The sequence below is a fragment of the Talpa europaea genome, assembly GCF_964194135.1.
Source record: "Talpa europaea genome assembly, chromosome: 9".
Taxonomy (NCBI): Eukaryota; Metazoa; Chordata; class Mammalia; order Eulipotyphla; family Talpidae; genus Talpa; species Talpa europaea.
Genome location: NC_140076.1, coordinates 7,936,520 through 7,963,526, shown reverse-complemented (window position 1 = coordinate 7,963,526; position 27,007 = coordinate 7,936,520). Strand labels below are relative to the sequence as shown.

Below are 27,007 nucleotides of genomic sequence, written 5' to 3'. Positions count from 1 at the left end.
GATACTTTTTTAAACAAATGAACAACTCTGGGGAGTTTTTGGTTTTCAGAAATTAGTGTTGGGAATTCCATTTGTACCAGAAATTAAAAATAAAACCTACCACTGAACCAAAAACACTATCATAAAAGCAACCTGGCCATGACAGGTCCAGAAAACAGTTGTGAGGACTGGTACCTCAAGGAGTCAGTGGGAATCCTTGATCACTTCTAACTGGGCCGGGCATGAAGCATGGCCATGAAGCATGGCAATTAGAGAAGGCGTTCATTTTTAGAGGAGCCTGTGGAAAAATGAAGCCTGGCATGATTTCTTTATTTTTAAAATAAAACTACAAACTCTGTGAAATTCCTGGCCTCCAATAATTTATGATGTACTCTAGTTCACTATTTAAGTTATTCAGGATCCAAATGGCTTAGATTAAAGCAACCGTGGTTAAAGAAATACTTAGTATACAAGTCCCATTTTGACGCTTCACTTGACACAAGGCGGGTCTGCTTTGATGTTTGCACAGACTCTTCCTAATGTCGCCCAAACTCCATGGGGCTGTTTTGCCCAAAAGAGAAAAGGGAAACTCTCTAACTGGCTGGTCTGATCCGGCCTGGAGTCCAGGTAGCTCAGCAAGCTGGGGTGCAGCTGACAGGTCTGACTCTGTCACTGGCGAAGCGGCTGTAAGTTAAGGGTGAAAACAATTCAGAGGAGACATCAAACTAGAGGCCAGAAGCTCGAGCAAGCCTTTTGCCAAACAGGAGTCCAGAACAAGTCTTGGTTCACTTGTCACAAAGAGGACTTGAAGATATAGAACTTGGGGGTAATAGTGCTCAAAATACAATTGTTGAGACATTTTAAGTTCCTTGATACAGAGACACGTCTGGTGTTTTACTAACGTGACATGGAGTGAAGAGCTGCTCACGGCGGGTGGGAAGAGCGTGTCTTTAGTTGAACGTCTACTGGCTTAGAGCAGCTTATCTCTACGCTCAAAAAACAGGATTACAAATTATGGCTCCTAATATCCTTACCCTAAAGTTGACAGAAGCAGAAAGGCATCTGAAGACATACACAGAAATGGCTCAAAGTTGATACAGTACTTCTTGCCTGCCGAGCCCTTCCTGGCGCGGTTTCACGGTGGAGAGGCAGCCGAGGAGAGGCTCACCGAGGGGGTCCCTCGGTCACCCCAGCTCTCCCCCACTTCTCTAGGGAAGAAATCTCACGTGCAGAACGCCCACTCACCCTGACCCTTTTAAAACAGTGGCTGACCAACTGTCATGGGAGACTCCCAAGATAGACTCTGAGCTACCGGAAACACCTTCACACGTAAGATCACTTGGAACGAGGCCCTTTCCAAGATGCAGGGCCCGGAAGCTGCTGGGCGGTTCCGTGGGGACGGCATGCACGTGGCAGAAGCACTGCGGGACCAGGAGGGGGTGCAGGGGGACCAGCACTCCAGCCTGTAAGGGTCCATCCAGGTACTGCTACGAGACTGAGCCCTGTGCTGCTTCCCCAGCAGAGATGGGATGGGGGGTGTGAGCACGTGACAGGGGCAACCAAGGAGGAGGGAATGAGCAGCCTAGCTTAAATAGTGCGGCATTCAAATCAGGGCAGAAACAAAAGAACTCCAAAGGAAAATATTTTCATCTAGGGAATTCAATCTGTGGTGGTGTTCACTCCTAGGTTAGAACAGGACAAAGGAAGATTCTTCTAGCCATTGTTCTAGAAGAATGATCTAAAATCTATACTCTGTCTGCTGTGATAGTTTGAGTCCTGAAAATACCTGTTCATAGGGACCCGTTAAAAAGGCTGAAGAGTACAAGTCTCTGTTGGAAACCCTCTCAGTCTAGTGCAGGCCACGATGGGATGTAAAACCTCTGTAGGGAGCCTTCCAACAGGCGCTCCATCCATAAGGACAGCCTGCTCAGTTTCCCTTTGATAGGCCTGGATCCGAGGCCACAGGAGGATTTCCCCCGAGATTCCCCCAGATGGAGGGAAGAGTCAAGCCCGCCGCACGACCCCATGGCTTCCTCCTCTTCCACTGTTTTTTGGGGCTTGAAGAGGCAGAAGTATTTCTTGTGGCCATTCAGAGCCAGCACATAGCCAGTGTAGTCTCGTTCCATGAAATGCTTATCATACTGGTTTGGGATGGGGGCGGCATCCTGCGCGAATTCCAGTAAGTATTCCAGCCATTCTCTGTGTTTGTCGAGACTCAGGAAGGAGAAGTGCAGGCAGCTGCTCCTGCGGGAAGAAGAAGGAGCGTCAGCACGTGTCCTGACGCATTTGCAGGAACATACATTTTTGTGTTGGGTGGGGCTGAATACAGAAGAAATGTGGGATTTCTGAGAGGACCGGAGGGTGCCCACAAGGCCTGCACCACTCATCCATTTTCCCATCTCCTGCTGGGGGCCACTTGTTGCTCTGGTTTCAGGAAAATGCCCAAAGCTAGAGAAAAGTTGGTTTCCTGAGGGCTGAGGAGAGAAGACAGAAGCAGTTCTGCTCACAGTCAACAGGACATGAAGCCAAGGGGGAAAGGGCCCCCCCATGATGGCTTAGATTTTTGGGTGAAGGTCAACATCTCCTGCAGACAAATTCCCTTCTAGTCAGAGAGGATAGAATGTACTTTGCCTCTGGTCCCTCTCTACCTGAATGTTTGTGCTCTCTCTCTCACACACACACCTCTCCCGCCAAGCCCATAAGCCTACCCAGTGAATGTGTAGACCTCCAGAGCAAATTTCTGTAAGAGGCTGGTCTTGGTGGAGTTCGACAGGATGAGGACCACGTTCATGTGGCCTGGCCTCAGGCGCACCAAGTTACTGGTATATGTGACATCTGTGAGTTCAGTCACCTCCACGAAGCCTTTTTTAGGAATCTTGCTATGGAGAAATATTGAGGAATTAAGATGTTACTTTTAAAAGGAATAAGCAGAAGAAAATGCTTTGTTCTAACCAGACTAGCCACATCACTTAATATCTTTGGGCCTGACCCGCTGCCAGGAGGGGGCTGAGCTGGCAAGCCCAGCCTGCGAAGTACTTCCAGACGCTACTGTCCGGTTGGGACAGAGGCAGCTTTAGGACAGGATGAAGGTCATCGACACAGTGCTGGTGATGACCGTTCTCTGCTTCTGCTCATCGAGCATCTCTCTAACACACTCAGATGCCAGCCTGAGTCACCAACACCACTGAGCAGAGAGAAGCAGAAGCTGTGCTTAGGTGCTGGGGGTTCACTATGCTACTCAGCAGCGACTTCCCTATAGCTATATCTCCCATAGGAGGGCGAACCAGTGTTCTTGCACATATGTGGAGTCAAATGCTTCTTTACAGGCCTGTGGGCCTGATGCTGAGTGGGTGGGGGTTGTCAGGAGAACCTGCTGCTGTCTTTGGTGAAGCTTGGCTCAGTCTTCCCGGCCTTCTCGTGGGCTTCTTCTTTATCTGGAGGGTTTGACTCTCGCTCATCATTTGAGTCACTAAAATATGAGAAAAGGAGTTTTACAGAAAGAGTACAAAGCACCATGGAGTTTCGTGGCTCATGCCTGAGGCACTGCTCAAGACACTCTGAAGGCGCCTACCTGAACGCCTGCACGATGACAGTGCCGAAGAGGATGAAGAGCGCAGAGAAGACCAGGGACAGCAGAGGCATCATTTCCCTCCTGAAATGAAGTGAACCAACTCTGGTCAGCTCTAAACAGGCTGCTGTGACGTGTCAATTGGTGATTTCAGTATTTTTTTTCTTTCCAGCTCAAACTAACAAAAGGTCAAAACAGAAAGTTTTCATACCAATGAACACTTTCTAATTTCATATAAATAGGCTTTTTGGGGATGGCAGTAGGGAAAACAGATTTTTCCCTCGCTGTTTTAATTCACAGATGGCTTTAAAAAAATTATTTAGTTTTACATAGAAGAACTGGGGTACAGGCCAGAGGTGTTGGGGGAGGGTGAGAGGATTCACTAAAGACAGAGTGGGGAGCAGAACAGGTGGATCTACTGAAATACACTGCTGAGGGGAGCAGTGGGCGAGACAGGAGAGGTCTGCTGCGCCAGTGGGTCAGCTCCCTGGCTGGGGCTCGAACTCAGGCCATAGCAGTGACAGCACTGAGTCTTAACCTAACCTAGGCCACCAGGGAGGCCCTACAGATGGCTTATTCTGAACACTTGCTTTTGTGTCTCAGTGGACGAGGCTGTGCTTAGAGAGTCTGTGGAAGGAAGCAGGAAAAGTGGGGCAGAGGCTTAAGTGGTGAGCACGAGAGCATACTGATGCCCAGGCTACTGATGGTGACTAAAGAGTCTGTGCAATGGTTTCTTTGATTTTTTTTTTCCCCGGGTCAGAATAAATCAGATGTGGCCCAGAGGGGTAGAGTAGGGAGAAAAAGTTGATTTCCAAGATTTCCTCTAGAATTGGTGTTCTAAAATTTTATTCACCCAAAATACCATCTAAGGCCTGCCATTTTCCGGCCTGCCATTTTCCGGAAGTTGTGCTGGGTGCTGGGAACTACACAGGGAATGAGATGGGATCTGTCCTGTGGAAGCTCAGTGATGGAGGGTGCTGTGCTCTCCCTCCCTGATGAATTCACTGACTCGTCTGTTGTCTATACACTGGGCCTGTGAGGGGCAGGTCCTGTGCTGGGCACCAGAGGAGGGAGCCCTGATGAGGAGAACAGCCGCAGGCGCTACTGTCTAGAAGGGCAGCCAGGGGCAATTCTTTATCCCCAACCAGCGGGGAAGGGTCCATCAGCAAATAAAAAAAAGTGAAGTTATTGAAAGAAAGAAGAGGAAGAGTGGTAGGAAGCATGTGAACATTCTTCCACCTGCCTATGCTGAGGACATCCTGAAATCAAAAGGATGGGTTTTTTCCAAAGAAAAACAAGACATTCAGTCTGGGACGTACCAGTTGTTGTGAAACACGCTGTCCCAGCAGTCTGAGATGTAGCCAGAAGCTGAATAGAGCCAGCGGAGGAGAAAAATCTATGAGAGAAAGCAGATGATGATTGAACCCCTGAGCCACAGAAAGAAGTTCCCTGAACCCGCCCTGTGCACTGTGGAAACTCTGCTTGGGCTGGGGGCTCGTAAGCCCTGCCCGGTGTCCCCGCCCCAGGCCACGAGCTTACAGGGGCGAGTTCATCGGTTAAGTCGGGGAGCACAGCCTCTGAGGACAGAAGCGCTGGGTCTTTCCGCAGCTGGTTGAGATAACCCAAAAGGATAAATTTATCGCTCTCACTCCCCGTCCAGGGGTCCTCCAGGGTTTTATAGACCACCCTTCCTGCAGTGTTGCGCCGTTCTAAGATAGACACCTGGGAGGAAAAGAGAGAAATCGTTACTAGTCTCAAAAGAATGGTTAAGTTACCATAGTTTTTTTTTTTTTTTTCCCCAGAGCAGATGGAAAATAGGGCTGAGTGAAGTCAGCAGCAAGCCGTGACGCAAATATGGATGAATATTGAATACCTTCAAGAGATTTCAATTTTTCTGACAAAAGGAATTACTTTGGTGGTGACTTTCCAAAGCTTCTGTTGGCAGTTGACTCTTCTCATTAGGCTTTGCACTATAACCTCTAACAAAATTTGGTAGAGGAAACCTCTGTTGTTTAGATAGCATTTCCATGATTACCAATAACGACAGAGACAGGATTTTCAGGGTTCCTGGACAGGGATGACCAAGGAAGGGAAAATCTATTAGGAGGAAGTGAAAGGGGCAGAAAAAAAGGAAGGAGAAATTATGAAGTCAGAGGACTGGCAGCCCTGGGAGATTTCACATCCTGGTACTGCAAGACTGGACCTGCCATGGGCAGCAATTGGGGAGAAGGATGAGCCTTAATTGCTAATGACGGCTGCTTTCTGCGAAGGTCCATGGCTGTACGGATGTGAGATCACCAGGGAGAGACTATTTTAAGAGGAGGTTTACAAATCAGGATTTAGAGATTTCTCGGATTCTGCATTCAAGATTCCCGAGGGAGGAGGAAACAGTGACCAGCCCCACGTGTTTACAGAGCACAGAGAGCCTGGGGTCAGCAGAGAATCCAACTCACCACTGCCTTTCCCTGCAGGCCGTCACTATCAGGAAGAAAGGTGCTGGCAAAGTCCGGCTGCCGATTGCTATAGACATGCACAAACCTAACCGTGTCCTGGGTGTTTGCCAGGGCAAAGGACAGGAAGGCCTCAAAGGGTTTACTCGACTTGGCAGCCTCGGCCGTGATTAAAACCACACAGTACCTGCACAACGACAAAGGAGAAGACCTTACAGCCAGCCCGGAGGCCAAGGTGGGATGTGCAACAGCAGTGATGCTGAAGAAACCAAGGAGCTCATCTTTGACGGGTGAGTATGCCTGGCTCCAGTGAGTACGCCTGGCTAGTGAGAGCCAGAGGCCGGAAGTCTCCAGTGAGAGGTTTCTAAGACATTCATGACCTGCTTCTTTTCTAGACTGGCAATGTTTTCCCCAAACCAAAGGGTTCCAGTGGAGAGTTTAGCTAACCAGTCTTTCTCCTAAACAGTTACTGAGCACTCACTAAATCCAAGGTCAGCTAGACAATGTTCTCGCTCATGTGGAACTTTACATTTCAGTGGGGAAAACAGATAACAGTCTTATCAGTGACGGGCAGGGACAAGTGTTATGGGAAAAGAGAAACAAAGAGAGAGAGACTGGGTCAGGGGTGGGAGCCCTGGGCAATTAAATGTCACAGGGCAGACGTTTAGTTGTCCTGCAGGGAAAGGTGACTTGGCCCCTCTACTGCAATGACAAGCAGAGGCAAAACCCCGGGTCCTTACTTCCTCTGTCGGTGAGACCGTTTCACGGGGCAGAGTTCATGGAACAGCTTCTGGCTGGTGAGCCTGGCTGCCAGTAGGTACTTGTTCTGGGTGATGAAGTCATCAATGGCCTGCTTCTTCATACCTCGGGCCTGCAGAAAAAACAAGAAACAGTTGATTTTTATTCTGTTCTCTCACGGCAAGTGGGTTTAAATTACAAGCTTAATAAAAATGGCAGGCTACTGTAATATGACCCTGGCTAAAGTCATATAACCAAGTAAGTCAGAGCTGTTTGAGCAAATAAACGTGTGGCGACCCGTTTCAGCAATGCAGGGCTGAAAGCGATGATGAAGTTATTTCAGGTCAAAAGAAAAATCTTTGTTGGAGAACTTCTGTATACTGCTTTGATGCCAGCAGTTAAAAAGTCAATCGTTTTGAATTTTAGGCAAATTAACTTCCATCTATGATGTATAGCAAAGCAAACAATTTATAGCCAACCAGAATAACAATGCTACTAAGTGGAAGAGACAGACTACACAGCTGTATGGCGCTATTGTTAACATTCACACATTTCAGAGGATGGAAATTCTTTACAGTTTAGTCTAGAAACTGATATTAGATATAAACATGTTTAGAAATTAAGAAACACTCTGAGTAACTCTGATCTAAGCAGAAAGGGTATAATATATTGGAAAATATTTTGAATTTGAATGGCTAGAGAAAATATAACTTTAAAAATTTTGTGATGCAGGGGCCTCCCTGGTGGCGCAGGTGGTTGAGCGCAGCACTGTGAAGCTGTCTGCAGGCTCTACAGTGCCGGTTCGATCCCCGCCAGCCTCGGAGCAACCCACATGGAGCAGACCTCACCTGTCTCGCCTGCTGCTCCCCTCAGCAGTGTATTTCATCAGCCTGCCTGTTCTGTTCTCCGCTCAGTCTCTGGTGAATCCTCTCACCCTCCCGCACATCTAGCCTTTACCCCGGCTCTTGTATAAATAAAAATCCTAAAAACATTTTTTTTTTGTGATGCAGATAAAATCGTACTTGCAGGGTAATGTTAAAGTGAATAGGATAGAAAAGAAATTAATGAACTAGGTACCCATATGAGAAGCTAAAAAGAAACAGCCAACACACCAAAGTGGAAAGGAGAAAATAAAGATAAAAATAGGAAGCAATGAAACAAACGAATACATAATGAGAATAACAAAGGCAAAACTGGGTCTTTGGAAGAGCTAATAAAAAATCAACAAACCCCTGGGAAAGTAAACTCTGGAAACAAGAGTAGGCACAAGTCACCACAGTCAAGGATGATGGAGAGGGACAGAGAAAGAGAGAGAATCTCCAATTCACTTCGGGATGCAAAGCCCATGAGGGTATCAGGAGAGTGAGAAGTTGGAAATCAATCTTATTTCTGAATTCAAATAAAAAACATCTTAAAATGTTAGTAAACGGAATCCAGCAAAACACTGAAGGCATAATACACATCTTGATCCTGCTGGGCTTTTCTCAAGAATACGAGTTCAAATGAAATACGATTTAATAAGAATTAATATTATAGAAGATTAAAGAAAAAAAACTCAGGATGACCCTAGTGGGTGTAGAAAAACCAATCGATAAAGATTAATACCATTGGCAGTTAAAACTCTTAGCAATGACTTGAAGGGAGCCTTCTTTATCAAACATTGTGCTTGTCGGGGTGATGGAAATTAAGAACAAAGGTGCCCCATCACTACACCAGAGGTTAGCACTATGGTACAAAAAAGAAAGCAGGGGCTGGCGAAAGAAGCAAAATTGTCATGAATCTCAGATGATGTGACTGCAGACTCAGCAAAGCCAAACGATGGTACAGGTAAGTTATCTGAATCAGTAAGCGTTCAGCAAGGTTGCTGGAATCAGTCAATACTTAAAAATCAGCTATGTTACTTAATATTGGCAAACAAAAACAGTGAAAAAGATAACCTTGTCAACAGTATAAAAGAATCTTTGGTAGCTAGAAATAAGCTAGGAAAAAAAGATCTTTATGGAGAAAATGGGAAGTCCATATGGAAACATATGACAGGAGACCCGAACAAATGACAGATGAAACTGACAGGCGATGTTGGCTCACAGTGAAGGCTCAATTTTGTCAGGATGTCTATTCGCCCAAAACTGACTTCAACAAAGCAATACAGGGCCTCCCTGGTGACTCAAGGGGTTAAGACACAGCACTATGAAGCTATCTACAGCCACTGTAGCAAGAGTTCGCTTCCCAGCCAGGGAGCTACCCAGATCTGGCACTGCAGACCTCTCCTGACTTGCCCGCTGCTCCCCTCAGCAGTGTATTTAAGTAGAGCTGCCTGTTCTGCTCCCCACTCTCTCTCTGGTAAATCCTCTCAACCCTTGCACCTCTGGCCTACACCCCAGTTCTTGTATGCAGAAATAAATATAAATAAATAGACGCCAAATACAGGACTATATTCATAGCATAATTAGACAGATAATTCCAAACTGGAAACCCCAAAGGTGTGTCCATAAGTAGAGTGAGTGGACAGATTATATTCATACCAACTTCTGCAGTACGACATGCATTGACCTCATAAATATATGTCAACAGCCAGATGCAAGAGATAAATACGTCCTGATTCCACTTATATAACATTCAAACACAGGCAAAATTAATCTATGGTGCTAGAAAGATGGACAGAGCAGATGTTTGGGAAGGAAAAGTGGTTGGGAGGGAGGCAGAGGGGAACTTTGGTTGCTGATATTTTACTTCTTTACCCAGGCGAGGTAGAGGGATGTATTCCTTTTTTTTTTTTTTTTTTTTAAAAGATTTATGTATTTATTTATACAAGCACTGGGTTCAGTCAGAAGCGCGGGAGGGTGAGACAATTCATCAGAGCCAGAGCGGGGAGCAGAGCAGGCAGACTGACAAAGTACACTGCTGAGGGGAGCAGCGAGCAGCAGGAGAGGTCTGCGCGCCATGTGGGACCCTCACCTGGCAGCTGGGGATTGAACCGGTGCTGCAGAGTCTGCAGGCAGCTTCGCAACCCAGCGCTCAACTGCTGCGCCACTGGGGAGGCCCCGGGACGTATTCTTTTTGTGGAAATTCACTGAGCTCCACACTTGGGATGCAGGTTTGTGCAGCTTTCCATACGTGTATCAGACTTCAACAAATAATTTTAAAAAGGGGGTACCAGAGAAAAAATGAAAAGACAAGGTACAGAATGGGGGAAGATATTTGCCCCAGATCCAAACAATAAAAGATAAGGGGGAAACTGCTGCCCCGGGACCTAAATGTAAAACACTGGCTTGCCAAAGGTGCAAAGCTCCAGCTTTGTTGGAAAACGTGTCCTCCAAGGCAGAGGTGCCAGCTTGCATTTCTGCCAGTCCTTTGAAAAGGCTCACTGCTCTGCATCCTTGCCCACTGGCCTCTTCTGAGCTGGATACCTGAAGCTGAGCGTCTACTCATGGGTATGTGGGCCTTAGGACGCCCCCTTCTGTGACAAGCCTGTCAGGTCATGTTTCTGCTGGATTGTTTGCCTTTTCTGTTAAAGATTTGTAGGAGTTATTTATATGCTCTAGGCCATTTTTCTTGAGGTGAAATGAACCATTTAAAGTAGCACCTTCACCATGCTGTATACTCAATACCTCTACCTAGTTCCAAAACATTTTCGTCACTCCAAAAGAAAACCCTGTACCCATGAAGTAGTCATTTTCTAAAAGTTTTGGGGTGATTTCCTTGATTAGAAGAAGCTCGTGAGAAGTTCAAGGTATTTCTTTTTTATATTGGCTGTTAACTTTAAAATTTAAAGAACTTAAATAAAGGCTTGAAGTTATCATTTAAAATTAAAAATTTAGGGCCTTCCTGGTGGCGCAAGGGGTTAAGACGCTACCTATGAAGCTGTCCGCAGCCTCTCCAGCACCAGTTTGAACCCCCGGCCCGCCAGGGAGCAACCCACATGGCACAGCACACCTCTCCTGACTCGCCTGCTGCTCCCCTCAGCAGTGTACTTTGGTCAATCTGCCTGCTTTGTTCCCCATTCTGTCTCTGGTGAATCCTTTCACCCCCACGTACCTCTGGCCTGTACCCCAGCTCTTGTATGCATAAATAAATAAATCTTTAAAAAAATTAAATTAAAAATTTAAAATTGATAACATTTTCCAGCAAGATTTTCCACAATGCCCTTCTCCATCCTAAGGTCAAAATAAATATTCACTGACACATTCCCCAACTTAGATTATGGTTGCTTTCTTAGTCCTGAATTTTTATTACTGGAGTTTTATAATTCAAATTTCTCTTTGTAATTTATTTTATAAAGAGATTATTGACTTTCTAACAGGAGTACTTTAGAGATTATTTATTACTGTGGTAAAATATGCAGCATGAAATTTACCATTTAACCATCCTTAAGTGTATAATCTTCTGACCCAAAGTACACTCATACTGTTCAGCCAGCATCACCACCAGTCACTCCAGAACCTTCATCTTCCCAAACACTAACTCCCAGTTTCCTGCTGCCCCACCCCCAAGACAACCATTCTGTTTTCTGTCAAAAGAGAATTTCTTTAGCAAAACAGTGTCAAGTTTGATAAAAAACAAACTTGTTTTCATACTTTGTGCTTCTCAAGGAAAAACCCTCAAACTAGTTTCTCCTTCCCCTCACTTGCGTTGCTCAGTTTTGCTGTGTGTTTATTCTGGAGGCTGCAGGCACAATGGGGGAACAAGGGGACTCGCATACATGAAGACCCAAGGGGACTCGCATACCTGGAGACCATCGGCGGGCTTGTCTGCGTGCTCTTTGAAAATCAGCAGGGTGGGGGTGTAGACGTTGACGTTGTACTGCCGTGTCATCTCTTCCGCCCCTCTCAAGCCCACGCACACATATCCAAACGACAAATAGTCTTTGTATGCAAAAGCAGTCAACTGTCAGGGCATCGCAGAAAGGAGGAAATTACACGCAGGCACAGCATCTGAGTTATAAACCGAGCATGACCTGTTCACATCAGCAGGTGGAGATGTTGCCTGCTGTATACCTGACATCTGCACCTTGGACACTGGCAGGAATTCTTGGGTGCTCCATGCATGGAAATGATGCCAAGAAAGCCAAACACAACTAATCCTTTTATTCACGGACAGAAAATATTTGTGTTACTGAGCTCTGTGCTGGGTGGGAGGTAGGTGTGTTTGAGAAATGACTGGTCCTTCAATTATGTAGGAATGCAGTGACTGTGCCTGGGGCTGGGCAGGACACACTGTCCCCATCTCAGGTCACTGTGACAACCTGGTGTGCTAGAAGGGCATCTAGGGTCACACAGTATCCTGCAGGGGGTGAGTAGTTGGATCAAAGCGGCTTCCAGAGGATTGTTATTTATCACGCTGTGGAGAGACCTTGGGTAAGTCGGTCATCACCTCTGAGCTTTAGTGTCTGGGTCAAAAAATAGCTGTATCGTTGGCTTCTCTCGACACCACATGGTATTGTGTGTGTGAAACATGCTAGCATAGCAATGACATCAATAGGTGCTCAGCGTGGTGGTTAAAACAGATTTTGACTTTGAAACATTTCTTATGGGAGAATAAGCTGTTACTTACGGAAAAGACAATCAGGCTACCAGTTCTTCCCACCAAATTAAGAGAAAACAATACCTCGGCATATGAAGTACCTTGTACAACAGTGGGACAACGGGCATTTGGTCAAACAGAAGGACGTGTGGTTTATTCTCCTGCTGCCAGCCAGAGAGGAATCGGACATAATTTTTACTTGTAACCTTAAATGGAAAAGAGGATGTTGGTGTCAGTATTTAATTTTTAATCATTCTGTTATAATCCTGCCTGAAGTTAGACAAAAATCACTTATGTGTAAGGTTGTTCTGTTAAAAAAAAAAAAGCAGACACCTATTGTTTTTGCCTTCATTTGAATAACACTAAAAGAACAGAGATTGACTTCGTATTTACATTTGTTCCAACTCTTACAGACTGAAATCACAGTCCTTCAAACGGAAACAATTACTGACCATAATATAAAAAAACCGAATGTTCAAAGTTAGTTCTTGCTTAATTCTAGAGTGCACTCGTTCATCTACTAACCCACAGCTGACAATGCGACAAGTGCGCTTTTAAAATGGCCTAAAATACACAAAGGAACAAAATGGCTTACATAAAAGTGAGCTGGCCCACCCCATGCATGCATTACATAATTTCATTTATTGTCATCTGAATTTTGTTCTCCTGTTCATGCCTTAAAATATTCCTAAAAGAACAAATCACAAACATAAATAAATTAAATTTCTACCTAGAAGTTTTTGATAGTAGTTCCACAAAGTGTGTGTGGTGAATGATCCACGCAAAACCTCTACCTGTCCCTTTATTGCTGTGCTTACCTCCCTGGCTGCTCCCTACAGACCCTGCTCCTCAAAGGGCATGGCCCTCTCAGCTCCTCAAGTGAGATTCCAGGTAAGCTTCCGACCCATCCTCAACTGCCACTGGGGACCATGCCTTACACAGCAGGCTGCTGCATGTCTCCACACCTCTGCCTGCCTGGGACTCATTCCCCACCTGTCTCCCCACCTGGCAAACTCAGGACGGGTGTCATCTCCCAAATCCTTAAGGTGGGTTCACAAAATGTCAGATGGAAATAATCACCTGCCAGACTGGGAGCCCCTCGAAAAGTATACTCAACACATATCATGGTGCCCGATGCAGAAGATACTTTATCAAGGTCTGAGAACTGTCAGGACATCTTATCATTATTTCAGGAGCCTGTGCTGCTCTTTGGCAATTTCCTTTCAAGCTAAGGCCAACAACTACTTTGCGTGGACAATGATCCTGGTAGGTAGAAATGTGATGGAATGTCTGTATGTTTGCTCTCCCTGGTATTGTGAAAGGAACAAATAACTGAAAGCAAAGTAAGAATCCTGCTCTAGTTCCTCTGATCTCTAACCTGAGATGCTGAGGGAAAAACATCACATGCTTCTTAAATATACAACTCATCAACTAGCATGAGCTCTTGGGGCCTGGCTTCTTAAGTTTGATCTTTGTGAATTTTCTTCATACTGTTGCATCACTGTATTTTTTGAATGTTCCAAAATACTATTTGACTTCATGGAACCTGGTGTATTCTGTAGATATGCTCACTAAATACATAACCAAATGGAACAACTTGAATACTTTCCTACAGAAAATATCGTTAAATAAATAAATTCACGAGTGGGAAAGAAATCCTTCGCCCTGCATTGTGATGGAATTTTTGGTTCAGAACACAGTCCCTGTCATTTAGTCTCAGATCCCTGTGACAGTGTCAATCTGCACAGTAGTTACTAACAGAGTTGGTTTCTTTCCATCTCTCTACCTTATCTGTTTCCATTTTCAGCCTCCGACAGACATTTCAATGATCTAGTTTGAGAGACTAGTTAAATGCACATATATTTGTCCAACTCAAAATGCAACTCAGGTCTGAGGTGAGCACAAGAGGGTGTTCGGGGCCGTCAGCAGGCCCAGGCACTGGGGAAGTTACTGCAGCCAGGCTCCCCTCCCCGGCACTTACTTTCTCCACCAAGTTTCCCGGAAGAAGACTCTCCACAAACTGCCGGAGGTTCTCACGGACAACTGCGTTATGGAAGAAGGAAATCTTGCCGTTTATGATTCCCAGGATGGAGGGGGTGCTGTGTGCTCCCAGGTGATGGGCCAGGCGTCTCTCATACCCAGCGTGCACCACGCCGATTCCTACGCCTGCAAAGCATGGAAGCCCTCTATGAAGCCTTTCTATGCCCCGCAGCTAAGGAAACGTGAGGTGACTTTTCACTGTGAAACTGAAATCAAATTCCAACCTAGCAGGGGTGAGAGCTTTCCTAACACACTGCCCAGCATTCTTTCATGGCTGGGATTCTAACTTGGTTCAGTTTTTCTGCAGAGCAATCTGGCAAGGTAACAAGAGCTACAAATCTTCATCTCTCTCAGCGGTTATTTCTAATATGGGGGGTATACCATGAGGAAATCCTCCAAGAGAAAGGACAGCAATCTGTTCTCAGTGACTCTTAGTCATAAAGAACAAAACCTGTAAGCAATCCAAAGGTTCAACAACTTGGCGGTGGTTGCAAAAAAACAGCTTTATTTGTTGACAGGCTAGAAAGGTCACAATCTTCTCACCCCTTCACAGCAAGGCTCCCTTGTATAGAGATGATTTCATAGAGATGTTAGAAAATCGGCTCAGAGAAAGAAATTAAGCCAAAATCACTCAAAAGCCATATTTGATATAGTCACTATCAATGTTTTGTTAGGTTTATACCTTCCCTTTCACAAATATGTAGATGTGTGCGTGTATACACATATGTGCGTGTATACGTGTATACGTACTTGTATCCCTTTTTATAAATAAAAAGGGATAATCTGACACTTATTTCACTTAAGACTTGAATAACTCCTTGTTCTTTCATTCAATAAATATATTTGAAGGACTGGTTACTCTGCAAACACTAGAGAAGGAGAAAATATTAATAGTTGGCAAATACACTTTCCTCTAGATGTCTAACAGGCTTCTCAAGCTTTGTATTTCCAAAAAAATCTGTTCCGCCCAGGCCTCCATTTCCGTGGATGGCAGCTCCCTCCTTCCCATAGTTGGGCTGGAATCTTAAGTTGTCTCTCACCCCCCACATCCAATCTGTCAGCAAGTCTTGTTGATCCTGTTTTCAAAATATACCATGAATTCACTGTGCCGTCTCTCCCTGCTTTCCTGCGTTCCCCTCTTAGTCCTTCTCCCTGGGCTGCTGCAATAACCTGGTTATTGTTTCTCTGTCCCTCACAGTCTGTGCTCAACATAGAGACCAGGCTCTTCCCTCTCGAACACACACATCTTCAGCCACTCCTCTGCCCAAGACTGCAAAAACTTAACAACAAGACCCTTACTGTTTCACGAATAAAACTCACAATCTTGACAAAGGCCGACAAGACCTTTGTGATGTGATCACTGGCAGTTGCCTTTGCCCGGTGTGTGTCTCCAGACACCTGTAAGGAGTACAACGGCAAGTCCTATGGGAGGAGGCCCACCCAGCTGCCACATCTGGAGCGTTGCTCCCCACATTCAGGATCCCCCTCACTTGCTCACTCTCCCTTGCACACAGCATTTACCACCTTCCAGCTCCTCATATGCTCTCCTTCCTCAGCCCTCCCAGTACTGTCTGTTTTTTCCTGCTAGATGTGAGCTTCAGGAAGCCTGATGTGTCCTGAGCACCAGGTCAGAGCCTGGCCCGTAGCTGGAGCACCCCAAGGCTGGGCCATCGACCTGCAAAGCTGCACACTGGGTGATTCCTGGCTCTCACCAGTGTAAGGACTATCTGACGGGCATCCTTGTGCCAAATTTTTCCATACACACTTGTGGGATCATCTCCTGATTGATGAATTCTAAGTAAGGAACTGCTGAGTAAATGGCAGGGATCATAAACTTGATATTAAAATTAAAAATTGCTGAGTAGACTAAACAAATCTACTGACTGCTACCCTTGGAGTTTCTAAAGGGCAGGAAAAGGGGAGCCTTAGACATCACAGTCCAGATTGCAGAGCTGATAACATCACAGAACAAGACTCCAGACTGGATGTTCTGGAGCTAAGTCTCCTTTTTTGAGGCTCTGAAAATCTTCTTCCTATATGGCACTAAGCACCTCCGTGTCGCGCCTCCGTCTAGAGGCACACATACTATTTGCTATCCTGATCTAATCCTCACTGTACATTTTTTTAAAAGATTTATTTATTTATATATACAAGCACTGGGTACTCTCAGAAGCGAGGGAAGGTGTGAGAATTCACCAGAGCCAGAGCGGGGAGCAGAACAGGCAGACTGATGAAATACACTGCTAGGGGAGCAGCGGGCGGCAGGAGAGGTCTGTGCACCATGCAGGACCCTCGCCGGTGGCCGGGGATCGAACCAATGCTGCAGAGGCTGCGGGCAGCTTCGCAGCTCAGCGCTCAACTGCTGCACCACCAGGGGAGGCCCCTCACTGTATATATTTTTTGCCAATTCTTTCTGCCCCCCTCCGTAGCATACACATATTCATTCTTCCACTCCTATGCATGCCTTAAGGGACGGAACTGAGTCAACTGGAAGAAAACATCGCTGTCAAATCTGCCTCAACACAAGCCTGTCAGGAAGTAAACTATCAAAATCGAGGATATGGGGCTAAAGCAGAAGGAAAAATTTCCCCCACCAATATCCAGGCAAACCCTTACCCTGAACAGTAGAAAATGGTCCCATCCTCAGCAGTTCCCTGAAGGAGAGGAATTACTCCTCCTTTTTTAGAAAGAAGTTGTGATGAACTATCACAGCGTCATCATCCAAACTGGGTGTCCCTAATAAGAGGCTCGATTTCAAGACCCTTAACCCCTGGATGCTGGTGTTCAGTGCTGGCACCTCCCTCCGGCACTGAGGGCCCTGGTGTGTCTCTACCTGAGTTTCCATGGACCAGGTTTTACTTATTTCTGAAGCAGTAGTAAAAGCAGTAGTAAAGCAGTAGTAAAACAGAGTGAACACTGGAGGTCGACTTCTGAATCTGCACCCCAACACTGCTGTTTCTGCACAGTGTGACCCCGCTGGCTCCTTCATGTTCTGGGCCTCACTTTTCTCATCTGTGAAACAGGGATAACAACAGTCTCCTGCACTGGGTTGCTTTGGGGGATAGATGATCCACATCAAGCACTCAGCACAATATAATCAACTGAGATGCTTAAATAAAAAATATTCTAAGACATACATTAGTGTCTGAAAAAGCTCATCCAGAAAAAAGCTTTATATGAGAACATGGAATGAATTCCTTGTCATCTTCTCTTGTTGCACTGTTACTTTGTACTTGTAAATGTGCTTATGTGAGTTTGGGGTACACTAGATGGCAAGATCCTCAAGGTCAGGGCGGTGCTGACTATTTCTGGGCCCCTCTCCCCAGTGGGGTTGTCTATGAGTGTTGGAGGCTCCTGCAAGTGACATGACTGCAGACGCCACCTAAGGAATTGTTACATTTCTCCTCTGGGGAGAACTGTTCTATTTTGTGCATAAACGACAATTCAGGGATTTTGTGTTATTCTGAGATAATGTCCCAGCTTCCCCAGACGACTCAGCTGATCTTTAAGACTGGCTGCTGTGTCAACTCAGAATGGAAACTTTTCCCACGGTATCTGTCGCAAAGGAACGACCATGGCGATTATAAGGATTTCATCCCCATGTTGCTCAACTGGTTTATAAACCAAGTGAATCTAATACATTTAGATTCCCTGGGCCATGGGGTGGAATGGAGGAATGGACTAAATACTCAGCAAACACAACTTCCGTGGATTTAAATCCAGCCCCTAACATCTCTGTAATCTGAGTTGTGACTTACTAGGATTAAACAGCAAAACAATCCTAAAGAATAGCAAGATATACCTTCATCAGACATTTAAGGACACTGAAAGGCAGCACGGCGTCATGCCAATGCAAAGCCAAACTGTCCAGGCTGAAGTCCCAGCGTTGGCAAACACCAAGTGTGGGACCTTGACAAGGCGCTGGAGAGTGGCTAGGCAGCTGTAGCAGGGGTGGCAACAGCACCTGCCTCAAGAGGCCGCAGTTTAATGAGTCGATATTCAGAACAGTGCAGGTGGCAAACTCTCAATAAATATAAAAGCTATTGTTATTAATATATTTATTATCACCATCACATTTATATTACTTTCACGTCATTACATTGAGCATGTCCAAACTGTCCTTATTATTTAGAAATGCTTTTCCCCAAATTCAAATCTTCTCTGTGTTCCCTGCCCATTCAGTCGTTCAAAGTGGGATACGGAGTTAATCCTGACTCCTCTTCCTTGTTTCTCACATTCAAGTGGCCCACAGGAGCCAGGTCCCACCACACCTCCATGATGTTACCTCCGAACTACCTGCTCTCTGCCTACCCGCCTAGTTCAGGCCAACAAATGTCTTGCCGGGGCTAGTAACATCCCTGCCTTTCCCCTCGACTTCTTCGATCTGTCCTTCCGATGCTTGTAGCAGTGAGCTTGCTGGGCGTCGGTCTGATAGACCTTCCTCTACGTAAAAATGTCTCTGGGCTTTACTATATACAATAAAACAGAGGCCAGCTTCTGTGGTTTGGGGTATAAGGCTCTTTGTCACTGGCTCCCAGCAGGCTCCTCCCATCTCGCCTATGCCCAGGTCACAACCTGTTGCTGGCTCACCTGCGGTGCCCTCGGCTTCTCTGCTGTAGTTCCCGCTGCCTGCAATGTTACTCCTTCATTCCACCACCCTCCCCCACCCCACCGGCCCCCCCGGCAACCTGCAAGCATCTTTCAAGACTTAGCTAAAGTAAGTCAAAAGTCAGAGCTTGACAGTCAGTGAGTTGAAGAAAGTGGATTAACACATTTAAGAAAGATTTTTAAAAGGAGTTCATAAAATAGGTGCTTTCAAAAATTTTACTTTGGTTAACCAAAATTTCTGGTTAAACATTTAATATTAATGAATAATATACTTATTAATTTATTAATCAGGCTCTTAACATAAATTTTTCTCACTTAATCTTCATAAGAATGCTGTTGGTTTGACATTATCACACCTATTTTGGAGATGAAGAAACTTGGGTTCAGTGATTTGCCTAAGGACATGGAGCTGACATTTGGGTGCTGATGTGACCCTCGTGTCTGTGACAGCTGTCACCAAGCTGTGCTCTCACACCTTGTATTTGCCCTGCATGTTTAAAGTATAGTGTTGGCTTTGTCCCGACTTTGATGTAAATCATTACCATCCTAAATTATGCAATGGCTTAAGGTTTATGTTTGGGTTAATGTCAGCTCTTAGCCTAAAGAGGTTAAGTCGTTTTCAGCACTCCAGCTAGCATGGCGTAACATGCAATTGCTCTTTGTGATGGAGCCTTTCAATCTGGTGGCTCCCAGCTGATCTCAACCCCTTGGTCATTCATTCTGCACCAGCGGCAAGCATCCACCGACTGTTCGCCAAATATAAGGTATTGTGCTAACGCCTTCACTTTCTAAGACTGTCTTTATCCAACTGCAGGAAAGTATTTTGGTCAATGTGGGTACCTGAGAGCTTCTGAATGACAGGTTGAAAATTTCTGTCTTAGAATAAAAGAACTGTTGGTTTTCAGTGGACACTCCCTCCAGGAAGTCCAAGCCCTTGAGCCCCCATGCCTGAGTTTCTCCCTTTTTGGTGACTCAAGACTAGGCCTGCTAATTCCTAGAAAACACACACATACATCTAATGCAGTAATTCCAACTTTTTGGAGTAATTAAAATAACCAGAACACTAAAATTTCCTTGGCATTAGTGGTAACCAGGAACAAAGTTACTAGTGACCTAGAATGGGAACCCATGACCATAAGAGGGTGAGGGGCTGAACCGTGTCCCTTCGCCTTGCACAAATCCATATGTTGAACCCTGATCCCCAATACTTCAGAATGTTACCGTTTTTGGAGCTAGGGTTTTTAAGGAGGTAATTAACTTAAAAGGGGGTAACTAGGTTGGACAGTGATCTAATATGCAGAACACAAGGAGAAGGCAGAGATGACCACGTAAAGACACAAGGAGAAGGCACCATCTCTGAGCCAAGGACAGAGGTTTCTGATCTTGGACTTCTAAGCTCATGAACTATGAGAACATTAAGTTTCTGTTGCTTAAACCACCTGGTTGGTGGTGGTGTGCTGCGGCAATCCTAGCAAATGAATAGAGTGAGATCACACATACCGTAAACTTAATCTATAGCTCTTACAGGGCTGACATTGATGCTTGAGGGTTGCTTTGTTGAACCAATAATTTTTAAGCTCCTTTTTCTTATGTAAGAGGTCCCCAACTAGAAGTTAGGAGACTATACAGATAAAGCAAAGCAAAAGTGAAAACACATATGTCATATGTCATCACGAACTTGTGAGGAGAAATCACATGAACTGCCTTCTTCCCCAAATTTCCATAAAAGTAAGGGTATAAAAGTCACCTTCTCCTATATAAACATCTTCCAATGAATAAAATGATCTTACCCAAACCTTCCAGTTCTTGAACGACTTCTTTCCAAACGGGCTCGATGTGGATACAGCTGAAGCACCAGTCTGAGGTGATCTTGATGAGGTAGGGTTTCTTGAAGCTATCTGGAACCACTTCATTCACGTAATGTGAAAAGTGCAATAAATACTTTTCATCAATTGAGTCCCGCCGCTCAGAATTAAAAGGGAAGTGAAAAAAAGATTCATCAAAATAAAAATTTTCATGGAAATGGCGGAAGCGATATTCTCGCTGCTGCTGCTTCTGGTAGCCCTGGTTCTCTCCAGCATCTCCATAATGATCATAATTTGATCTCTTCTCTTCATTGGAAAGAATCTATAACAAAAGAAAGGACAGAAATGAAAATAAATTCACACAAAGGCCTTTCCTGTAAGCAGCTTGTAAGACAAAGGGAGAAAATAAGTGTACAGATTATGGTGTGATTAGATATTCTAAATGCAGTCATTCAACATGCCAGCTCTCTCAATGGAAACATTCAGTGTTTCAAGACTGAAACATTTCAGACATTTAGGTCTATTTTTTTTTTAAAGATTTATTTATTTATGCATACAAGAACTGGGGTACAGGCCAGATGCACGGGAGGGTGAGAGGATTCACCAGAGACAGAGTGGGGAGCAGAACAGGCAGACAGATGAAACACACAGCTGAGGGGAACAGCGGGCCAGGTAGGAGAGGTCTGCTCGCCACGTGGGTTGCTCCGAGGCCGGCAGGGATCGAACAGGCACTGCAGAGGCCGCGGACAGCTTCACAGCGCTGCGCTCAACCACTTGCGCCACCAGGGAGGCCCCAGACATTTAGGTCTTTATGCTCATCTTGCCTTTAAAGATGTTGAGCTATCATAAGACTAAAAACACATCAGCAAAGCAAACAAAACATAACTTTGATCACTAGGGCTCAACTGTACGAAAATTGACTCAGTCAAATCATGTAAGTTGGAATAATTCAAACCAAGATATGAAAGCTTTGAACACCAAAAAGCAGCCATAGGACTGAGTTAAGACCTTGTATGTTAGCTGACTTTGTTTCACTTAGAATTAACTTTGGAGGCCCTCCCCAGTGGTGCAGCGGGTTGAACATAGCGCTCTGAAACTGCTCGCAGCCTCTGCAGAGCGGGTGCGATCCTGACCAGCCGGCGAGGGTCCCAAATGGCACAGCAGACCTCTCCTGTCTTGCCCGCTGCTCCCCTCAGCAGGGTATTTTGTCAGTCTGCCTGTTCTGTTCCCCGCTCTGTCTCTGGTGAATCCTTTCACCCTCCTGTGCATCTGGTCTATACCCTGGTTCTTGTATAAATAAATAAATAAATCTTAAAAAAAAAAAAAAAAAAGAACTTTGGAATAGCAGATGAAAACTCTTTTCTTGCTCGCTGCTCCTCTCAGCAGTATATTTCTTTCCTGTGAGGAAGCTAGGGACAACTGAAGGTATCTGATTGGGCTACACGCCAACATGACTGGAAGGTTCCAGGTGCCCTCAAAGGTCACTGTGACCCGATCGGGTGGAGAACAGCCTTTTCTTCCTTTGAAACCTCTGGTGGGCTGTTTGGCATGTGGATGACAATTGAAGGGGCGTGGCTTGGGAACCCCTAAGTGTCCCTGAAAGGTGCCAGGGAGCTGGGTAGTCTGCCATGGCCACGATGGTGGGTGGTGAAATAACTCTGGAGTTCAAAATCGGAGCCCTGTGCCACTCAAATCCGGAGGCCTGGGACCTGCCTTTTATAGACATTCCAGACTAACCTACTTAAGCTGACATATTGGCAAACCATTAGTTCAAATGTGTCTGTGGCCTTGTGCCACTTGAATAACCATGGGCAAACTGGTCTGGGATCCTTTAATATACATTTCTACCATATGAGCTGCAAAAGGAAACATGTAATGTAAGTTTCTAAACAGGAAATAGAGACAAACGTTCAGGATAATTCTGTAATTTCAATCAAAGCATTTACGACTGGCCAGTTTTTTGTCAAGGGCTGTAGTGTTCAGGCACTAGTTTCAATATATTGACTGTGGCCAGACATGTGTTCGCTCAAGGGATCATGCCCTTTTGGAGAGGACTTTACAAAACGATTTCCTGGGACACGTTTTATAAGAGCTAATGAATGCATCACAGTTTGACATGATACCTCGTAAGCCTTGCTAATCTGAATGAACTTGTCTTCTGCTCCAGGGTCTTTGTTTTTGTCAGGATGCCTGAAACACAAACGAACAGGCTATGAGAACGGATTTAATGTTTTACACACAGTCAAGTCACATCCTTGTATACACAGTTCACTATCTCAGAGGCAGATGGGAGGCCATTTTGTGAGGACGGCTTCTTAAAAATAAATGGCAAAAGCAATCAGTTGCTTCACATGACTATTAATAAATGAAAGCTTGAAACAGGTAAATTTTTCCAAAAGCGCTTCAGCTGGGCACAGTTAGAAGCACCCGCGAGCATGCAGCATTCACTGAGGATGTGGGGAGAGGGGTCTTTACATGGATTGCTCCCCACCACTGCCAGAGCTAGCTCAAGGGTAGACACTGTTGGCAGAGAGCAGCCTCTCGCGAAGGGTTAGAATGCTGCCAGCGTAGACGTTTCTTCCCATGACTCAGGGAGACACAGCAAACAGTTTTTAGGATGCACCAAGGATTTGCTTAGTAGCAACCATGTTCCAAAGAGTGTTTTGCTGTTGACATTCAAAGGCCAACACTGTAGTTTCCATTATTCCTCTGATTACCCCGTTCTGCCTGTGCTTCCCTTTCACCTATACATGACAGTGATTTCAAGTTTTAAGATGAACAAGTTTTAAGATGCGAGAAGTCTCCAGTTTAAGTACTGCAGTGACTTCAACTACTATTAGAGCTAATGTTTGCTATTCTACACAGTCAGCAGTGAACTGTATCCATCTTGCAGTTATGTATTATCCTGTGTTGACACCAATTTCAGTTTTGGGGGTTTTAAAATCCTGGAAAGTAGGACCTGGGTTTTACTTTCATAGAAAGTCCCAAGATGTAAATTGGTAACTTGTCAATGTTCATTTTATTTAGAGACTCTATTATAGAGTTTATTCTTTATTGGAATCACTTCTGCTACTTCTAGTAAATTTCCTCTAGAAAAGGTTCTGGAATGAGAAATAATCCATTGGGAAGCAAATAACTACTAAAAACAGCACTAGGTGCACCCAAATTTTAAAAAAATAAAGTGTAAGATTTGACCAACTTATTCTAACAGGAACCTATTTTAATGAATTATACCACATATTCTGATTTCTCTAAAAAAGAAGTTAGCCTCAAGCAGCTGGCTATTTCCCTACATTAACTCTTTAATCCTGGCTGTGAATGTTAGGGGAACAGGTGCAGCCAGGCACAATGAAAAGTGTGACTTAGGGGGACAAGGTGGTGGCTCCAAAGCATGTTTCTGGATGACAAAAACCAAATTAAAAAAAAAAGTGTTCTCAATATTCAAACTTAGGCCAAAGGTTGAGAAGATAAAAATTATGCGATCACACAAATGAAGAGCTGGCATATAGAACTCTAGGGAAAGAAAGGTAGGAAGGGGCTTTTAGGGAGACTGAACTGAAGAGAGAGTCTCCAGGGCAGCTGGGGTAAAACCACAGGTCCTGAAGCAGAGGAAACCAAGGCCCAAGAATGGGCGGCAACCACAAGACTGTTTCAGCTTATAAGGAATATTTTCCTAATCGTAGGAAGAGGCCACAAAGTTGAAAACATTTAGAGAAGCATAGACTCAGTGCTCGGAAGGACCATCCAATACACACATGTAACATTTCACAAACTGCCATTAATCAACAGCCTTTACATTTCAAAGCAAAGCAAAGACTTTTTCTGGTAGCTATGGCTGTACAGCTGCCTCTTGGGGAATAAAAATGAAGGTTGAAAAAGTAATACAATAAAGTATCAGACAGTTCAATTTACTGTTCAAGTGACTGTTCATATCAGATATGATTGTCTCAAATCAAATTTTATGACATCTTTTTCTGGGTGTGGAAGGAGTTATGTTGCCCAAGATGATGACCAAAAAAAAAAAAAAAAAATACCTATGATAAAACTGAAAGTAATTTTAAATAGCTTTACCAAGCCCAGGGGAAGCTCTTGCAAAGTCTGAGAAACACAGGTAAGTAGCACAACAGAGTAGAAGGTGACTATGAATCCAAACCAACATTAATCCCAGAACTCATTCTGAGAAACCAAATCAGAGAACACTGCTGTTTCCAGCGGATATGAAATCATATGCAGCCACTATGAAGGGACACAAGCTATTTCAGTGATAAACACTGCCACAGCCAAAACAGCAGAAAACAGTAAAACTGTGAAAGTATAAAGGTAAAGCAAAATTTTAGACTTCCACTGGATTGACTATATATTTCTACCATGATGAATTACTCCTACAGAGAATCTAATTAAGGAAGAGAAGCATGTGATTCATTGAATTAATATCTTAACACCCTTTTCAGCTCTGGAAGACAGACAAGACACAGCTACATTTTAGTAAGTCTTACTTACTCAAGTTCTCATTTCGGTTTTTAAATGTTGTCAAAAGCCAGACCCTGTCCTTATGAATGAACTGTGGGTTTACATATTTTGCTTTACATATAAAGAAGTGTTGTAGAAAGCAATTCTGCCCTAAAGAGGGTCCCTTGGACAAGGTCCATGCATAACTAGAGTTTATGTTTTTAGTAACCTGTTTTGGATTCCTAATGATATATGGTCTGAAATATCTATGTATGTGAAAGATTGTATTTTATTTTATTTTATTTTTTTTGTGGGACCCTCACCGGTGGCCGGGGACAGAACTGGCGCTGCAGAGGCTGCGGGCAGCCTCGCAACCCAGCGCTCAACAACTGCGCCACCAGGAGAGGCCCTGAAAGATTGTATTTTAAACTATCTTTTACTGCAACTATCTTGGCTGCAACCAGTTTAATACTAGAATCCATCTCTCACTGAAGAATGATGGTGTCAGGCAGGGTCTGCCCAGCTGCACAAAGCAGCTCTGCTCCTGTATAATTTCCTACACACCCAGGCACTGACCTGCTCACTCTTACTTCTGTCCAGATGGTAAGTGATTAAAACACAAAAGAGCAAATAACAACCTGTTGGTGCAGTAGGTCGACCTATGGGACTGGGAGATAATGCAGAGTAAACAGGTCTGAGTGTGGATTTCCTCACCCCAAACAGGACAGTACTATCCCCCCCTCAGAAGGTAATTATAAAGTTTAGATGAGAGAAAAAGCATAGAATCTGGGCCCAGCATGCAGTAGGTGCTCACTGATGGTTCCCACCTCAATACATATGGTTGGTTCACCCAGCGTGTATGTGTCTTTTCCATCCTGTCCTCCTGTTATATGACCCGACACATCCACTCTGGCATGTCCAAAGCAGTGGAGTAAGTGACCATATGTGTGTGCAAATAACATTTAAAGTTATTGCTGTCCTGCTAATTCACAAACACTTTCATAGTTATAGGCATTATCTGCTGGTAGAATATGACTCTTCTATAAGATGATTTTAAAAAAGGTAATTTTTAAAAGGAATGTGCTCAGTTCCTGAATATTCTTTTTTTTTTTTTAAAATTGAGGGCAAGAGTTTATATTTTAAAATTTTTTGGAAAGCTTAAAAATTAATAATCTAGAGAATAGGAGTGGCTAGTGTCCCCTTTGGCAAGGACACTCATAAAGAGCTGCTTTATGAATAATATATCCTGGGAAGGGCAGCTTATCCTTTGTTGATTACATCTATATTTAAAAAATTAAAGTTCCAGCCTACTTTACTTTAACATTAAATACACTAACAGTAAGGCAATACTTGAAGGCAATTCTTTAAGCCACAGAATTCTTAGAAAGGGGGTTTCACAGTAACACAGGCTTTGGGATCTTATTCCTAAAAATGACAGAATAACACGAATATTCATCCTCCCACATAAAATACTACAGACAGATATATATTATATATTTATTGAATTAGAAACAGAGACAAATAAAAGCTAAGCATAAGGCTCCATTATCCTGCTAAAACTGCTTAGCTTATATTAAACTTCTATTTCTTTGTTTCACCTACCATTCCCGGGCGAGCTTCTTATAAGCCTTTTTAATATCGGCCTGACTGGCTGTTCGGCTGACCCCTAGGACTCTGTATGGGTCAAAATCCAACGCAGACAGAATTTGCAGGATCAGAACCAGAACTATCAAGAACTGCCAGGAAATGCTCAACTTTTTCACTTCCATTCTCTTCCTTTCCAGAGCTGAAATGATGGAAGAAGCAATAAGTTTCAGTGGTAGAAAGCGGGAGAGTCTTGCTTTTTTAGG

General features: G+C 44.4%; 1 protein-coding gene across 1 annotated transcript; it reads right to left on the bottom strand.

Annotated features, from left to right (window-relative positions):
* Positions 1-1,823: 1,823 nt before the first annotated feature.
* On the bottom strand, positions 1,824-26,937 carry DNAJC16 (DnaJ heat shock protein family (Hsp40) member C16; the record flags this gene model as incomplete). Its single annotated transcript, XM_084243709.1, has 14 exons — positions 26,760-26,937; positions 22,832-22,898; positions 20,694-21,030; positions 14,237-14,421; positions 12,357-12,461; positions 11,461-11,619; positions 6,738-6,868; positions 6,001-6,184; positions 5,087-5,269; positions 4,867-4,943; positions 3,551-3,631; positions 3,350-3,448; positions 2,688-2,858; positions 1,824-2,223 (listed from the first exon to the last, which is right to left on the bottom strand). The coding sequence occupies exons 1-14, from the start codon at positions 26,924-26,926 to the stop codon at positions 1,824-1,826; spliced, it is 2,346 nt and encodes a 781-aa protein (XP_084099835.1). The 5' UTR covers positions 26,927-26,937.
* Positions 26,938-27,007: the final 70 nt, after the last annotated feature.